This window comes from Idiotropiscis lumnitzeri, chromosome 18 (assembly GCF_059441095.1).
Source record: "Idiotropiscis lumnitzeri isolate Australia: NSW breed Sydney's pygmy pipehorse chromosome 18, RoL_Ilum_1.0, whole genome shotgun sequence".
Taxonomy (NCBI): domain Eukaryota; kingdom Metazoa; phylum Chordata; class Actinopteri; order Syngnathiformes; family Syngnathidae; genus Idiotropiscis; species Idiotropiscis lumnitzeri.
The window spans coordinates 2549951-2569072 of NC_142408.1; the positions used below are offsets into that span (position 1 = coordinate 2549951).

At 39.6% G+C, this 19122-nt stretch overlaps 1 protein-coding gene across 6 annotated transcripts in view; it reads right to left on the reverse strand.

Moving 5' to 3' along the window:
• The window catches only part of tcf4 (transcription factor 4), a 120824-nt gene that overhangs the window by 47498 nt on the left and 54204 nt on the right, over window positions 1-19122 (reverse strand). For all 6 annotated transcript variants that reach the window (XM_088281004.1, XM_088281008.1, XM_088281005.1 and 3 more), the window contains 3 exons: window positions 13503-13561; window positions 5298-5424; window positions 4075-4124 (listed from right to left, as the gene is read on the reverse strand). In XM_088281004.1, coding sequence (XP_088137130.1) covers window positions 4075-4124; window positions 5298-5424; window positions 13503-13561 — 236 coding nt within the window. The remainder of the gene's footprint in view (window positions 1-4074; window positions 4125-5297; window positions 5425-13502; window positions 13562-19122) is intronic.

Genomic DNA, 19122 nt, shown 5'->3' on the forward strand with positions numbered 1-19122 from the left:
GAACACAACATGAGCTCTATTTTTGAAAGACAGGCGGCCGCGAGTTCGGCGTAAAAAAACGGCGGCAAGTATCATTTAGAAATTTGCCTCGATAGATGTATTCAAAAAACATTTTAGATTAGCTAAAAGCAGGTCTAAGTCGCGGCGCAACACGATTTTTGTGTATTTGCTCAAGGCGCAGGCAGATGTCATGAATACGAACAAGAAATATTTAACTCGATACAGTCGACGAGACAAAAAGAGTTTTTCTTATCCATTTTTCGGGTCAACGTCATGCGCTGGCATGGCCATTTGTGTGTGTGCCTCTTATGCACGCTAGGCTGTTCAAATGGCAGACGAGGGTCTTGGATGGAACAGGAAGACAGACAGGCAACACAAAAATGTTTTTGAAAAATAAAAAATGAAAAAGGAAAATTACGAGAAAGAATTAATCTTTCAAATTTATTGAAATATTAAAATATATTAAATATGAATTTCAATGCTAAAGAAATGAATATGTTTCAAGTTTGCAAAGTCTACTCATTCTGTGGCTGTCCTCACATATTAAAACATAAAAATTTCAACCCTCATTATCGAGTTAATATTTACATCCAGTGTAAAAAAATTCAAGGAAATGCTCAGTTTGCACACAAATCCACGAGGCCTCATTTAGTACTTCCGAAATACAAAATCTGCCTCAAGGCTTTTTTTTTTTTCTTCAGTTTCTCGTGGTTGATTTCAGCAGATGACCCCAAAAAACTCCTGTTAGTCCGATATAACAGCGGAAGGTCACGAAGCCTCAGGCAGTTGGCTACTGGTCATGTTTTGTAATCCATCCTTGGCAAACGTACTTAACCTTTACAAGACAAATACATCCTTAATCCGATGTCTGCTCCATAGATAGCGCCACGCTAATGGCGAACAGCAAATGCAACACAAAGCCGATAGAAACGCAAGTAAGATTTGGATTCAACCAAAGAGGGGGGGGGGAGGTAAAGGCATTTATTTCTTTAATTGGGAGCGGTTATGAAGTGATGCCATTCTGAGTGAAAATACAACCATGCTATCTTTGCAGGCATTTCATTTTATTTTTGTTACCCGAAGCACAACTGGAAGACAGACTACGGCCCTGCCCCTAGTCGTCGTGGAAACGAAAACCAAACTTGCCATTGGCCAAGCAGGATAGGGGACGGGGTGAGCAGTGTCTCATATGCATGAGGCAGACCGCCCACTCAAAACCGGCATCATTTTAGCATGACTCACAAGCTGCTTCTCGCTCACTTGTGATCGCTACAGAAAACGAATGCATGGATGCATGGAGGTTATGAATTCACCTGCGTCGATGTGCCTCCTTTGAGGGGAAGTTTGTGTTTCAAAGAACAGTTGCAGAAGCAAATGGAGATTGAATATGATGCAACACAATTTTCAGAGACAGTGGCAAGGTCTGGAAAGATAAATTAAGATACATATTGGACATGAAGATTTCATTTACATGGAGTACTATGAATATAAATCTATTTTAGAAATAATTTAAAAAAAAAACATTATCAACTGCTACTAAGTATTAATTCAGTAGCCCAATTGCCCAGTGGTGTTTGTCACACATGTGTAATACCTTAGACTGCCTGAGGGGGGCAGGGTGGCTCACCAAACAATCTGTCCTGCACCCCACGCCCTCCCCCCCACCACCCCTTATCCACCCGTGGACCACTGGGGACCGCTGGCTGTCCTACTGTGTCTTCTGCAAGACCTGGCTTAATTTAATTAACGCTGTCAGCTTTAAACAAACCCACAGCCGAGGGAGAGAGATGTGGTCAGGTCAGTATATATATATATATATATATATATAATGTTTTATATATATATATATATATATAATACATTATTATTATTATTATTATTATTAATATCATTATTATTATGAATAAATAAAAAAAAGAACGAGCAAATAAAACATGACAGTAGCATAGAATGTTTATATTGATTGCTTTCTGCTTCATTTGTTGACGCGACTATCATGAATATTTTCTGGCCATTTTACATGCTAATGTGGAAGTGCGCACTTTTTGTTTTGTCACTTTTGCTTTTCAAACCTCTGAAACGGCTCACCATCAGAGGAGCACAGTGAGAGAATTCGACAACAATCTAATGTTTAGTCTAATTTCCTTTTGATTACAATGACATCCCACGCGCTCCCCTCGCTCGTGATTTAATTGTTTCTCAAAGTAAATCATTGACTCAGCAAAGCAAATTTGACAAACAAAAATACACGTGAAGCGTGGGGAGAAGAAGTGGAAAAATAAAAGAAGTAAATTAAAATTCAAAGGCGAGCGCCGTTGCCAACACAACCCACATGGCTTTTGCTGTCAGAAGCGTGCGCGGTTGACACTTGGCAGAGTAGTGACGTGCGGCACGTGACAAATTTCCAAACCTAAAGAACAGATGTACATTTAAGTGATGTATTCCATTTTTTTAAATCGAACTAATTATGAACACTGCCACATATATTGCACGTCTCAGAAATAGACCGTAAACCTTCAATGTACAAAATAGAGGTGGTGCGCATAAGAGGTGCGCCAGTGCGCAAGAGCGCTAAAAATGACATATTGCGGTTCAAGTCTGTAAAAAACGGGACACATTAACATTTTGGTCAGTTTCCCAACATTTTACATTATATCGCGTAACATGTTTCTTGAAAAAGACATTTGTCCATTTTCGCATGAACAATTGTCTGTCATTATACGATGATAAAACAAAGCCTATCGGGCTTTTTCCAACAAGGTGTTACTCCTGAGAGACAACAAAACCAACAAGGTCGCAGTTAAAACCTTGGCTCAAAAAGCAACGGCCTTCACAGGCTCGGCGTGCTGATGACACGGTGTAGAAATGAGACGAAAACGATTTGTGTGTGTGTGTGTCTAAACAACAACGAGAATTTGCCACAATATTGCTGTCGTCCAGTCAAGGTTAGGACAGTTTAGTACGAAATCGCATCGCATTACAGAACAAATAAACAGTGTGTTTCTTTACACAAAAGCCACCCGAAGCATCAATCTGTGAAACAATTTGCGCTTCCTCTTCACTTTCACACACACACACACACACACACACACACACACAGCGATGATGTAGGCCGAGAGAGGAAAGAGCGGAGGAAGCAGGGACAAAGCAGGCCGAGGTCACAGAAAGCCGGACTCCCGCTGAGCCAAATCGGCAGCTGACACCATGCGCATTCAGCACTCGTTAAGTGATGATTAATGAGGTCAGTGTTGAAGAATAAAAATAAGCACCGGATGGAGAAAACAAACAAAACCAATCTCGACCAGCAAAATAGGATTCAATTCAAACATCTCAATGCGTTCAATGAAAACAGTCCGCTTGTTTTGAGGAGTCACCGGCACAAATGAAGACGGTCTTTTAAAATGAGAAAAAAGAACGGCAAATCTGAAAAAAAAAAACGATAACAGCAGCTGCCTTTAGTTTCAGTCGCAAAACATTTACCAGAAATAGACTACACTCACTTCTTAGTGATTCTCTCATATCACATGTTCTCATATGAAAAAATAAATAAATAATCACGATTGATATTTTACCTTCCTTTGGCTACTTATTGTCGCCTCTTTTCAAGATTACAAGATTATCATTTTTCGAATTTGTGGAACCAATCGCCCAAAATCCAAAACCAAAAAAAGAATAAATAAATAAATAAAAAAATGCAATCACCTCGTCTTTGAAAGTAGAATTCTTGTCAATCGAGGATGAAGGTCATAATTTCCAATTTTATGGACAAATCTCAATACTAATATCAATCGAACTTGAGTCAACAGCAGAACGCAGTTTTTTTTTTCTTTTTTTTTCCTTCCGGAAATCTTGTAAAATGAGAGTGGAACCCTTTGTGCCGTGATTACCGATTATGATTTATTTATTTTTTTTATTTTCTCCCCCCAAACAATAATAAGCAGCTTCGTCTCATCATTCAGTCAAAACACGTCGACCTCTGCTGCTCTCGGGCAAAAAGCAGCTCAGCGATGCTAAACCACAACATCAGCAGCTCTTTCTCGAATATCGCAACTTTAAGGTGGCAATTCGACTTACTGACGATGGCAAGCCTGGCGGGACCTTCCGTACTTTTTTGGGGTGTATTTCTGAAAGAAAAAAAAAATAAAACAAAATGAAAGAGTGTTTCACTTTTTTTTTTTTTTTTTTTAAGGATTTTAAAGGTTGAATCAAACTGGCTCCGAGGAAAAAAAAGGGGCACTTCTAAAAACTGCCCATCAATGTATTTACTGAGACTGCAAACAATGAGAACAGAATAAGATGTGTGTGTGTGTGGGTGTGTGTGTGTGTGTGTCAATACAAAAAGACAAGATAGTTTTCTTTCCCCTTTTGCTTGGATAAAAGAAAAGCGGTGTTGTTTATTTTACTGTATTTTCAATTCTTTCAAAGGGAGCAAAGGAGCAGTCCATTACCTGGGAAGGGGAGACTTTGATTTTTTTTGTGAAATTGGCCCAGAATCATTTGTGTGAGTGTGTGAGCTCGTGTGTGTCCGTTCCATGTGCTTTCAAGGCAAACATTACCAAGGCTACACTTGAGCATTATTGTCCTGAATGTTTTCCATTTTTCTAGAAACGGACATGGCACGGCGGGCACACACACAAAACCCCCCAAAAAAATCGCAACCGTTTTTGATCATTCAAATATAAACTATAAAAAAATTAATACAAATTCAATTTTTTAGGCAACACATATTGAACAGATAATTCACACTGGATTTTACGGGAGCGAAGTGGAAAAAATATTTTGAGTTTTTATTTTAAATTGCTCACATTGGAGTGAGCACAAATCTTTTTCGATTATTTAGGAAATGTGTGATGGATGAAATCAAAATAAAAAAATTATCTAATTAAAAAAAAAAAACATGAATTATTGTATATATAATAAATGGTTTTATTATTTTTTATTTAAATGATTATTTTTATTTTTATTATTATTATTTTAAAAAAAAATAAAACAGAAATATTGAAATATTTAATTTCAAATAAACTATATATTTATTTTCTTTGTTTCAGACCTGGCTTCTTGATAAAAAAAAAAAAAAAAGGTCTTGTTATGCACGTGCATTAATCCCTTTTAATTGATTTTTTTTTTTTAAATAGATAGGTACTGCATAATCGTAAAACTATGCAATTGTCCGGCTCCAGATCAATGATATGAAATTGAAGTGTTTCATAACCAGAGCACAATATTTGTCAATCTGAAGGTACCCGTCGTGAGAGAATTACGTGTACGACGCTCCTTTCTCAAAAGCACCAACTTACCCATGGAGTCCATATGCAGAAGTCTCCTGCGGGGGTTGGCGCTGTAATGCTGGTAGTACTGAGCAGGCGGCTTGGTGGGCGAAGTGGCACCAGGACTCCCCAATCCCATCTCACCGCCCAATAGTGACTGGTCCAAACACATAATGGGACACAAAGAGAGGGTGTCAATGAATTCCACATTTCAATATGAATGCAACGGGATCGTCTCCCACAAGTTTCATATTCGGATATTTCCAGAGTACTGACGAATTGGGACATTTCTGAGATCTGACTAAACAAAGGTCACCGGAGCTGTGAGTTCAGAGTTTTTTGTGAGACTGCTACCCCAGAATCAGAAAAAGAAGTTTGACATCACATGACAATTGCGGTGCGTTTTGTAAATTTAAAATGGGAGCTTACATGGAAGCTCTTTGTGTGGAGGTATTTGGCAAATTCCAATTTATTTATTTTTTTTTTAAAGGCTGCCGCTTTAGCTGGAATACTTTGAGGTTGGAGCTTGGAAGTTCTAAGTGAAGTGTTTCTATAATTGGACTGGTTGTAAAAGAGATCCTAATCTTTACCTTTCGCACTTCAAAATTGCCCTTGAGCAATGAATCAAAGCCCGCAAAAGTCTTTTACCGATGTTGATATCGTTCCCTTGCCAGAATTTTCCTCTCAGGCAATACAACTAAAATCATATCATGAAAAATATTGGAGAATAAATCAAACAAAGCAAAGTGCTTAAAGTCATGTCCATTTTGAAAAAATATCAACAGTACTTCTATAACAAATATGACAACAACAACTACAAATACTACTACGACTACTATCACTGCTGCGACAATAAAAAAATAAATAAATAATTAAAAAAAAATAATAAAAAAAAAATAATAATAATAATACAAATAATAATAATAATAACAGTTAAAAATTTATTTGAAAAAAAAACAACAACTTTAGACTCAATCCAGAATAGTAAAAGATATATAGCAAGGAAAGAGAGATATCAAAGCTGCAGATATCAATGGGAAAATACAGCGCTGAGAAGATATTTACATTTACCGTACCTCCATGAAGGCAACATCATGCTGCTCAGCCGAGACTCGGATTTCTAACTCTTCCTCGCTGCTGCCTCTTCCCTCATCTAACTCCGACCCGGTTTCACAACTCAGACTTTGCAAGCGCCACTCACATTGTCGCTCTAATTAAGTTCAATCTTTCTGCAGCAACAAGTGCCGGCTGGCCTGATCAGTAGAAGAGCGAAGGCACAAATAAAACACAAAAAGGAAAGATGGATGGAAAGTTTTTTTCGTTTTTTTTTTTTTTATAAGAAAGGCATAAAAAGTTAGAGAGGAAAAAAAGTGGTGATAAAGAACTCCCCCCCCTTCTTCTGTAAATAGACTCTTCCACTACGCCGTTAAATTGTAGCCCCCCAGTTTTGTCGTCAACTAATTAGCGTGCAGTGTATATAAAGCAGAGGGTGGAGGGCTGTATTTGTGAGGGGGCACTGGATGTTTTTCAAACTAATCTGAATTCTGATCAGCACATCGGTCGTCTCTGTGGCTGAAAACAAGAGTTAGCTTGGCACCGGCGAGCCAAGAACGGCTTTTCTCATGCTAAACGGGGTCTAAGTAGACCAATTACAGGGCCAGCCTCGGCCTCCGTGCCATTCTGCTGCTTAAAACAAAAGGGCCCTTGTCTTAAATAAAGTCAGCCTCACACACAAGAATGAGTCAGACACAAAGGCACGAGCAACACGCACACACAGCACCTCGGTCAACTTGTGCCGTGAGACTGTGTGTCATCTGGGGGGGGGGGGTCCCGCTAAAACAAAAAGAGTCGCATTGATTGTGGCGCTTTTCTTGCTTTTCTCCTCTTGTACTTGAGCACTGAGCCAGGCCAGACGGTCGTCCTGGCAACTAGACGAGCTGGAGGAAAGACAAAATACCCATCTGTCTGTCTGACTGTCTCTCTTTACCTGCTTGTCTCGGCGTCCCGACTTGTGATATACTGTACTCGCGCCGATGATGTCACAGCGGATACGGCAACTGGTCACGGTCGCAGGGAAGCGCAAAGTGAAACTCGAGTCAGTTCAGGCAATGTCACTTTGACGTTCCTTTAGAGTTGAAAGTTATGTGGTGTCAAGCGATTGCAATTTTTGAAAACGAATTCATCACAAAATGTTTCCGATTGATCGTGATTAATCACGTTTACCCATTATAATTTTCTATGGAGCTTGTAACAAATATTTGTTACTGGAGTAAAATTTTGGTATTAATGTGAAAAAAAAAAAAAAAGTTTATTTATTGTTGAACAACACCCCAAAAACGACATAAAACGAATATGGTATTGGAATTAGAATTTTTTTTGTCATTATTTTGGATTTCTTCAATGCACCGTCATGCAAATTACAAAATGACGTCTTTCTCTTTCTTCTTTATATTAATCTCCAAAATTAACACTTTCACTTTGACAGCCCTAAAATATAGAGCCGTTCAACTTTTTTACAAGTCGTTTTAACGCAAACTGAACATTTTATTTGAGATTAAATTCCACTCACGTGTATACAAATCTTTTTGAAATACAAAAGGAACATAGCTCACTAATTTCAAGGTACCGTATTTTCCGGACTATAAGGCTTAACTGTGTATGAGCGGCACCAACTCTTTTCCGGGGAAAAAAGGAAAAAAAAAAAAACAATATACAAGCCACACCAGACTATAAGCCGCAATTTTCTATGTAAAAAAAAAATATATATATAAAATAAATACATAAAATAATATATATATATATATATATATATATATAAAATTAAAACAGAACAAACCTAAGCTAAAAAAAAAAATAATCGAGATTCATTTAGTGTATTTTCTGAACCTTAGAGCGCCCCCTACTGGTGAAAGAAAAATCCACAGAAAAGCCGCAGAAGCATCAATGCTACTCAAAGTAGCGCAGGCTTACGCGTTTGAGATCAAATTGAACTCGGAGCAAAATAAACTAGACTTCACATCAGCAACCAGATTCATTTGCACTCGTCAATCTCGTCAGTAAAAAAAATGTTCGAGCAGTCCTCGTGCTCCAAAATGTTTCGCCGAGATTTGAGCGGTGCATGCATGTGACACAACGGTGGGCTCTGTTTCTTGCAGAGCTGATTGGGCTTTCCGTGGCCAGCTGCTCACAAAGAAGAAATGAACTAAGATGGATGACCAAGAGAGTCTGGGAGGGAAACGCGCAGACGAGGGACACAGAGGAGCGTCTCTGTCCTGACACTCATCAAGACATATGGCCGAATGCAACTCGCACGATTCTGTGACTTTGACCTTCGCTGATTAGGCTTGTCGTGTTGCTCAAGCCGTGAGACGACTTGTTGGGTTGCGCCAACGTTGTTGGGTTTGGTTAGTTGGGGAAAAAAAAAAAAAAAAAAAGTCCAACGAGAAAGTATCAGTTTGTGTTTCAGTATTTGTGTTTCAAGAACAACAAAATTAGTCAAGGAATTACAATGTCAAAATCAAGAATTCTGATAACAATTACAAGAAAAAAATCAAATAAATCTCAGATAAAACAATAAATTATTGAGAGAGCGAGAGAAAACACCATTAATAAATACAAGGAAATGCTGGCGAGGCACTGGCACACCTGTATGCCAGCTTTGCTCCAGCTGACGCGCACACGCACGCACACACACACGCACACGCACGCACACACAAACACACACAATACAACACGTGCGCAAATTGCTGAGGGATTCATACCCCGAGGCATACCAGAGAAATTCAAACCAGCAGAAACCAACAACTCACCAGACTCGGTACTGCAACCACAAATGACAACTCATTCGCCACCGCCAAAGTTATCGGAAAGTTTAAGACCTGATTAGAATAAATGGAATGAAATTGTTGAAATGATAGCAAAACAAGTTAGCAGTTAGCACGAACGCCTCACAGTCAAGTGGCCCAAAGTTGGATTCTTTTACTGAGGCCTTGCTGTGTAAAAGTTGCCCGTTTGCATCCAAAAACGTCAGGCACACCCCCCCCCCCCCCCCCCCCACACACACACACACACGCGCAGGCATGCAGGCATCCGTTCAAAGCCTTCCCCTTAATAAGCACTCAATGCTTGGCTTGACAAACACATAGCAATCATTTAAGAACACTTAGAGAGGAATCAGACACCACATTACACCTCACCATATCTGGCAGCTTTCTGCGAGCAATTAGAACCAAAAGAGGAGGCGGGCCAGTGGGTCGTGTTGGAGACAGTAAAAAAATAAAAAATAAATAAATAAAAAATAAAATAAATAAATATATATATATATAAATATATATAAAATATATAAAAATCTATAAATATATACAAATAAATATATAATATATATAAAAAAAGGTTGGGCTCGCTAAGCCATTTCAGGCAAGTTCAAGGTTTGTTGAAGGCTGGATACTGCTGCTTTGGCTGCTCCGATAAAAATCTATCAGTCATGGATCAAGAGCAGTTTACTCTTTTGAAGGTGTTTGTGTCCACACGCGTGTAAGAATCGTTGCAGGATGCGCATCCGTGTGTGAGCGAGCTCTGGAGTGCGGCCACGATAGCTCGGTTCTGTTTTGTGGCCGTCGCCAGCTCGGTCTATCTTGTGCAGGCGTGTACGCACATACATTGTGACAGAATTTTCAACTCACTTCCAACAAGCCTCTTGAACTCATTTCAAAGTGTACGATGTTTAAAAATAACGAAGCACGGTAGCAAGAGGAACAAATGATGGGTTCGGAGAAAGTTTGGACTCTCACTTCAGATTGGGTCCGGCGATCTCCGCGGAGATAACAACTCCCTGTCACTTTGGTCAAGATGGAGCTTGAGAACAGGAAGCAGAAAATTGCAACCAAAAGAGCAGTTCTGAATCACAAATTAGACGTCGATGTTATTTTGCTTTTCTTGACATCATTTTGCTTATTTTAATCGCTCGCTTGTTCATCTTTCCAATCACAAGCTATAGAAAGAAACCAGAGCAAATTCTGGATCGAATATCAGTGCCCTTGGCGAGCAAAGCGAGCTGATATTCTGTTCATTTGTACATCACTCTGGCAGTGTTCGCTGACTGCAAATGGCATCTGCTGCATGGGTAGCAGGCTGCAAATAAAGCGAGGCAGCATATTACGGCGAGGGACAACGACAAAGGACCTACTGTACGTAGCGTCGTCGTTGCCCTGAGCAAAATATAAATCATTTAAAAACAACATACACTTTTGTGCTTTTGGATGTTTTTTTTTCGGTTGGCTGATAAATTAATATCCAGTGTCTATATACGGTGCGTACAACTTGCCACGAAATGGAAGTAAGATTTTGATCTCGAAAAGTTACAGAAGGGGTGGCATTGCAAAAAAAAAAAAAAAAAAAATCACTTCAGATGTGTAAAAAAAATTCATTTATATAAATTAAAAAATATCACTTAAGATGTGTAAAAATATAAATATATACAAATTAAAAGAAAATCACTTAAGGTGTATAAAAATATATATAAATAAAAAAAATCACTTAAGATGTGTAAAAAATATATATATAAATAAAAAAAAATCATGATGTGTAAAAAAAAAAAAAAAAAAAAAAAAACTTTCACAATCTTCAACAAATATCAGAGCCAAGTGCGAAACTAAAAGCTAAATTAACCCGAAACTCAAATAGTACAAATCTATTTGACTGCAGATTAAACTGAAGTCATTTGAATCTGCCAGCTGTCACCATGTGAGCTCATCTTCTCCTCTAAATGTTATTTTACCGTTTTTTTTTGTTTTTGTTTTTCTTCCCTTTATTACAAGGACAGAATTTTCTCTAACAGCCAAGGATGAAGCCAAAGGATTTTGGACTTCAGCCCAGCATGTAAATTTATCTGCCATTTCCAAACAATTTCCATCAAGAGCCATTCAGACTGTGTGGCAGGATAATTTGACTGCAGCTCAGCAGGAAAATGGCCAGTGATGCAGTAATGTTTGATTTACTTCAGATTTTGTCTCCGTTGCCATTTGTTGGAACCCCCCCCCCCACATACAAAAAAGACCACAGCTGCACAGAAGAGGTATTTGAGAATATAGAATAAATACATGAGCTATATGAGTGCTTGGATGGATGCATTATCATTAAAACAAATATTCGGAAAAGTAACTAACAAGATGATAGAGTATGACAAAAGCAAACACAAAAAGCGAAAAATGGCTCAAATGTAATACGTTCATCTGAATATAGCTGCGGTATGCGAAAATGATTCCAAAAATGTAAAAGAAATTGGCACAAAGCTTGTTCCTTAAGTTACGTGTCTGCTTGTGTACTTTCCCGAGCTTGACGAGGCCGTTCTATGTCCTCGTGACACAAAGGAAAAGCGCAAACCAAAGGCAGGAAGCTTTTTATACCCTGACATCAGAAAAGCCACATGAGGGCTTCCAAGTCCACAATTGGGAATTACAGGGTGGGAAAGAAAGAAAAAAAAAAAATAAATAAATTGAGATTCAAATGGAAACAATTCTGATGACTGATATGTACATCGTCTCCGTATATCGCGATTGCACATCCACAATATAGAACCAAGCCAGAGGCACGTTCAGCTCTTCTTATCTCTCCTTAGTTGCGAAAAATCATGACATGAGACGGTAATTACATAAATGAGAAAACACAACGGCCACATTTTTCGGACTATAAGGCGCACAGAATTAGGTGTAGTCTCATAAAAAATGTCAAATTTCAGGGGAAATTTCGATATATATATTGCGCACCGGGTTATACGGTGCGTTACGGCAGATTAAGGGAAACAAACCAATACAGCAATTAAAACATCATTCCACTTCCGTGCGAATGCCACATCTGATTATACGGCTCACTGTCGATTTTTGAGAAAAATTCAAAGATTCCAATTCCGCCTTATCGCCCGAAAAATACGGCGTGAAACGAAAATAAAAAATGTGGAAGAGGCATTTGTTGGACAATTCACCACGGTTTGCGTTTGAAGATGATATCAAAATGCTTCCCGACTCGTTCGACTGCGGCTAAAAATAAATGTGGCCAAAGCTAACGCCCAATCACCAAGTACCGATACCAACGTTTCCGAAGCAAAACAGATCTTTATTGTGCACGCTCCAAATTCAAGTAGCATCTGTTGTATCGCCCCCGTTATTGGCTATCGTATTCTTATACTTTCAACGATAAAACGCTCCATTGCAAACGAAAGGTGTAGTGACGAGAGACATCTGTATCTTTCCGTTCCGGAGCGCTTAAATAAAACCATCTAATGTCCCTCAGGGATCAATGAAGCTTCATTCAAAGCACAAACCAGTGCCGAAAAGGGAGATATAATACATATTCATTACGCTTTCTAACATCTTTTCATTCCGCTGACTTTCACAAGGACATACATCCCTTTGATAAGCTTTAATTGATTAAAGCCATCACATGGCTCTCCGGCAGCGCAGTGGACAGCCTGACTATGATGGAACCTGTGTAACATCAAACTCGCATCTGTGGATTTCCTGAATTATCAACTTGTATTTTCTAATAGGGTTATATAGTTTTTTTTGTTCCATTGCAAAAGTCTTCACTACCCCCGTCACCATGGAGGGCTCCTTTTAAAACAATATTCCAAAATATTACAATTCATGTACGGTTTCTCGGACTCTAAGAATGTCCAAACATGATTTTTTATTAAAAATGTTTATTATAAGTGGTTTTTCTTAATGCGATACAATGTTTAGTTTTTAAAATGACTATTTTCGTTTTGAATGCTACTGTTATCAAAAAGAATGTAAAATGCTGTCGTAGTCATTTGGTATAGCCTGGCGGACCAAATATAATGACACTGCGGGCCAAAATTGGCCCGCGGGCCAGAGTTTGACACCCTTGCTCTACAGCGTGAACTTTCAGAAAAAAATTTAATCCATTGTTAGAATTGAAATCTGCATGTATAAAATACAATGTTTTTCATAAAAATCCATTAAAAGTGGTGAATCTTGTCTTGTGTGAAAGCCGGAGTTTGTCGTAGTCCACTTTTGTAGTCCCTTAAATATTTGTGATCCTGCTGTTCCAACTTTTTGACATTCCAACATTTGATTTCTTTTCTTTTTTTTTTTTGTGGTAGCGCTTCTAATGTTAGTTTTACTACGAGTGTAATAACATTGTAATAACTCTAATTAAAAACAAAAAACAACGTACACGATATCACACTTAATTTTGGACATTTCATGAATTACTCACCTGGTGGCAGTGCGGGTTTGATTCTCGGCCATACGAGTATGAACTCCTCTCTGTTTTACCTGCAGACAGAAAGAAAATCATTTACAGTCAGGTGTATAATTTGACAAAACAATATAGAGTATTTTCAGTGTAAATATTTTTAAGGAATGTTTTTCACGGGAACCTGATAAATAAAAAAATAAAAGATTATTCATTTTTGTCAATTTGCTGTTTCCCAAAATGTGTACTTGTTTTTTATCAACTCGTCATGCAGTAAATAAAATGGACACATTTTTAATCTGACAAAATGGTAAAATAATGAATTAATTAGCAATTATTATTCATATTATTATTAGTGTTATAATTTCTATCGCAGCAGTTCCGTGTAATCTATTTTTACGAGATGTAGCTTCCAAAAAGCTTTGACCTCCCTCTTCTGAATATTTCGATGACATAAAAAAACATGACAAGCACCTCTCCCTTGACTCCTTAAATGCAGGCCAATTACTGATCACACGTGACAGGGAGGCACATCATTGGCAGGTAACCCACGAGCATTTTTATACACAATTTGTGCGTCCGGGCAAGCAGAGGCGTCTGATAAATCGAGAACATGTACAGACCACCGCAGCGTTTTGACAAAAAAAAAAAAAAAAAATGCTATTTTCCCCTCAAGCTTCTGAACAGGCGTTCCCGCTCTCCTCGGAACTGTGGGACCACTTTAAGCCTATTTTTACCACGCAAACCTTTTTTGGATAAAGCCTTAAATCTTCAGCCAGTCTAAATATCAAACCACTGCTAGTGTGTAATTACATTCTGTGGTTGGTGCAGCCATACGCGCTGAAATGAAGGGGCTTTATAGTGAGCGTGTGTGGAGGGAAAATGAAGCGTGTACATGGTGAAGGGTTTGAATCAGGCATGTATAGATGGAGCTGAATACACGCCAACATGGTAGTCGATGCAGAAGAGCTTGATAATTAGAGGCGTAGAAAGTGGGAATGTGGCTGACGGTGTGTTCGTGTGTGTGCACGTGTGCTGGTGTGTATGGGACGGATCCAGGGGGCCTCAGCCTCAGCTACCACTGATGCCAGCTGGACTGGTTTGGCACATATACAAAGACCCCCCCCCCTCACCTCACCCCACCCCCGCCTTACCCACACCCTTCTCCTACCACACACACACACATATATATACAACACTGACAATCACTGGCACACAGACCCACACATGGAAATGTGTGTAATACACAGTGCATATATAGCATGCTAAAAAAAATATATATAAAATATATATATATATATATATATATATATATATATATATATATATATATATATATATATATATATATATAATTTTTTTTGGTCTTATTTAATTTCTAGGCATTATTTTTAATTTTGTCAAATGAGATAACAGTGAGTTGTCTTTAGTTTCGTATTTTATTCTTGCCTGCAAAAGGGTTCTGTGTTCATTGTACTTATTACAGCAATTATGTTAGTTAAAAAATAAATACATGCCCCGCCCCCCACCCCCCCCTCAAAAAAAAAAAAAAAACACAAGTGATGTCAGTTTAATTTATTCGCGAATACAAAGCACCTTAAAGACACCTGAAAGTCATTTCTCAATGCCTTCAGATTCTACCTGGCCTTGTCTTAAAAAAAAAAAAAAGAAAATAGGTTAAGCCTGAACAAAGGGTATAAAACCTCAGAATGTCCTTTGACAATTCAAGGTTGTCTGCGAATTTCATCACAAGGAAGTAATCCTTGGCAAAAAATAAATAAAATAAAACAATTATTTACTGTACTGTCTAACTACCTCGAACAAACTAAAAAAGAGGACCTTGGACTTTTCAACACATGTTCATGACTCTCAAAGTTGAACAACCCCAAAAAATTTGCAACTTTCCAATAACTGACACAACGGAAATTGTTTAGGATCCTTTCTGTGCTTCTGCCAAAATGATGTCACAGACATAAGTTGCAGTAAGAACACACAGCATGCATTAATCATGTTTCCAATTAAGAAACATCTTCATATTTCACACTGATCCATCGTTGGCGGGAAGTGTAAAATTAGAAACACACTACACTTGGGGGTGTTTGACCGCAAAGATTCCTGAATAATCATGCATGTTCAAAAGATTTCCGATTTGTGAGGGCCAACGAACAATCAGGAAGTGCATTCGTATTAAAATGAGCAAGTGTCCATGTTTTTACTTATTCCTCAAAGCTCGTCTATTTATGAAAGTTATTGCGACTCATAATGTGTTTTGCAGGTTCATATATCTCTCTCTCTCCCCCTCCCCCCCCCTCTCTCTCTTCCTCTCTCTCGCTCTCTCTCTCTCCCCCTCCCTCCCTCTCGCTCTCTCCCTCCCTCCCTCTCACTCACTCTCTCTCTCTCTCTCCTCCTCCCCCCCCTCTCTCTTCCTCCCTCCCTCTCTCTCTCTCTCCCTCTCTCTCCCCCTCCCTCCCTCTCTCTCTCTCTCCCCCTCCCTCCCTCTCTCTCTCTCTCCCTCCATCCCTCTCTCTCTCTCTCTCTCTCCCTCCATCCCTCCATCTCACTCACTCTCTCTCTCTCTCTCCTCCTCCCTCCCCCCCTCTCTCTTCCTCCCTCCCTCTCTCTCTCTCTCTCTCTCTCTCCCTCCCTCTCTCTCCCTCTCTCTCCCCCTCCCTCCCTCTCTCTCTCTCTCCCCCTCCCTCCCTCTCTCTCTCTCTCCCTCCATCCCTCTCTCTCTCTCTCTCTCTCCCTCCATCCCTCCATCTCACTCACTCTCTCTCTCTCTCTCCTCCTCCCTCCCCCCCTCTCTCTTCCTCCCTCCCTCTCTCTCTCTCTCTCTCTCTCCCTCCCTCTCTCTCCCCCTCCCTCCCTCTCTCTCTCTCTCCCCCTCCCTCTCTCTCTCCCTCCATCCCTCCGTCCCACACACTCTCTCTCTCTCTCTCTCCTCCTCCCTCCCCCCTCTCTCTCTCTTCCTCCCTCCCTCTCTCTCTCTCTCTCCCTCCCTCTCTCTCCCCCTCCCTCCCTCTCTCTCTCTCTCTCTCCCCCTCCCTCTCTCTCTCTCTCTCTCTCTCCTCCTCCCTCCCCCCTCTCTCTCTCTTCCTCCCTCCCACTCTCTCTCTCTCTCCCCCTACCTCCCCCTCTCTCTCTCTCTCCCTCCCTCTCTCTCTCTCTCTCTCTCCCTCCCTCCATCCCTCTCTCCCTCTCTCTCTCTGAATTGTTCAGCTGCTTTACTTTCTTTAAGTTGGTGAGGTACAGAAATGGTGCGAACCCCGAGCAAGGGGGCACTACAGCCCTATCAGAAATCTGTGTAGCCGCAGTTAATCCCCGCTTGCATTTTATTTGATATTGTAAAATATATATGTATGGATTAAACCTGCGCTTCAGCCCGGGAGACAAAAAAAAAAATCCTGGTGCCGTCCCTGCAGGTGGACGATTGCACAACCTGTTCTGCACTTTTAAGCATGGTGAGGATTGTAGACCATTTAAAAATTTTATGCCCCTTTTAATTCATAACCACCCCGCCCCATCTCTGTCATTAAATCTTTTGGATTCTGTCTTTCTTTATACAGCATTCGCATCGTTTCCTGAAATTTTAATATCCGTGATTCTTGAAACAGATCATGGCTATGTTCACCGTAACCCCCAAATGACAAACCCAAACCGACTCACGGGCAGAATGAAGACGCCCAGACAGAGCAGCGCTTGTTAAGAGCGTGCTGGCGGCAAAGGTACAAAAGGTGGAGGAGGGGAGGTCAGTCCACTGGGCTGTATAATGCCCATCGAGAAGTCGGTGAGCGATGAGGGCCAAATCCGCGCTAATCCACAATGCCGGGAGACACAGAAGTTCCGTGGCAAGTTGAGAGCGCGCATGATACTCGGCCAGAAGAGGAGCTAACAGCAGTCTTCATTCTGATGTATAGAATCTACTTGACATTTTTCAGTTTTTCACATTGCTTTTCTATCGCATTACATTTAAAAATTTTTTTTATTTAACTTGGAGGAGTTTTGAAACATTAATACTTGTTGATTTATATATATATTTTATTTCAGTGGAAAATATTTTCAATATCACCTCTGTACTGCATTTTACTCCATCATAACGGACGCTTCTAAATGAAATTTCCAATTCCGCTTTTTAATTTCGCAACAACGACTCAACTTCTTACTCGACTGTCTCCCCTTTTTCGACTTGTTTCGACTCGATCCTCTTTGACATCTATTGTCTGTTGACATCCATTGCTCTTAATCAGAAGGAAGAAAACGATGCTGCAGGATGGAGTTGCTCGCAGAATCAATGCCAATGTCTAGACTCTTTCTTTTCCGAGCTCGAGAGATACGTCAGGTCTTTGTAGGCGTGAAAGGAATCATTTAGAAGACATGATCTCCTTTGACATGCATATAATGACTCGATTTGAATAAACAATATGACTAATAGTGCGATTTGCCGAGGATGGTGCGATGATGGCAAAAAAAAAAAAAAAGAGTAGGGAAGCAAAAGGGTGGTGAAGGGGGAAGGAAGATGGCTAGAAGAAGGGTTTAACTCCCTCTTCCTGTGTGTGTGTGTGTGTGTGTGTGTGATATGGGGGAGGGTGTGATGGTTGCTCTGCGCAGACATGAATCATTCTGAGCGATTCAAGCGTTTCCATGACATCGCTGGGCACCGGTCCAGAAGTTTCCACAAAGTCTAAAAGGTAGTGACACACACACACACACACACATTGATACACACGCTCAAATGTGGATCACGTACAAGCAGACCATCTGAAACACAAAATTGAAATTCCATAAATGTATTCCCACGTAAAGCAGAACAATGATTTGGAATCAACGTTCATTTAACAGACGACGACCGATGATGACTAACCCTCGTCGGACAGACATTACCGCCGCCTCCCCAATACTCCCGGCAGGCATTTTTTCTCTTTGCAGTGGAGCAAGCGAATACATCAAACAACAGATGAACGTATACGAGCATCGAGAACGACTCGGGAGACCTCAGCATCCAGCGCCGATCTGTCCGTTTCTACCTTCACCACGCCGCAACCACGCAGAACCCAACTGCGACGACTGGCCACTCTATTATTTTGGAGGATGTCACTGATCAATCCAATCATCCATTTCCTGTTCATATATATATATATATATATATATATATATATATTTTTTTTTTTTTAAATATACATATATATAAAAAAATTTTAAATAATATTTTACAATTTTATTTATATATATAAATAAATTCGATTATATATATATATATATATATATATATATATATATAATGTAAATTATATTATTATTATTATATGAAAATTCTTGAAAAATTTGAAATAATAATTAACATCTCAGTGGTCACCTATCTTTATTAAGCTCAACACAACTCTCAACAACTCTTATGAAACGCTTTGATCGTGTCAGGAGTTAAGTTGTACAAAGACGCATTTTCCTAAAACAGACTCCAAAAAAAAAAAAAAGTAAAATATTTTTGCTACATGTCAGCGTTTCAGGGACACATCAAAAGCATGTATCTGGCGTGGTGAAAAGTTGAAAGGAACTTAAACTTGTGGGCATCGATTCAGGTCAAATATTTGTGTCATGTTTGAAAATGTGAACATTTTTCAATCGCCATGACGCTCGTTGTCTG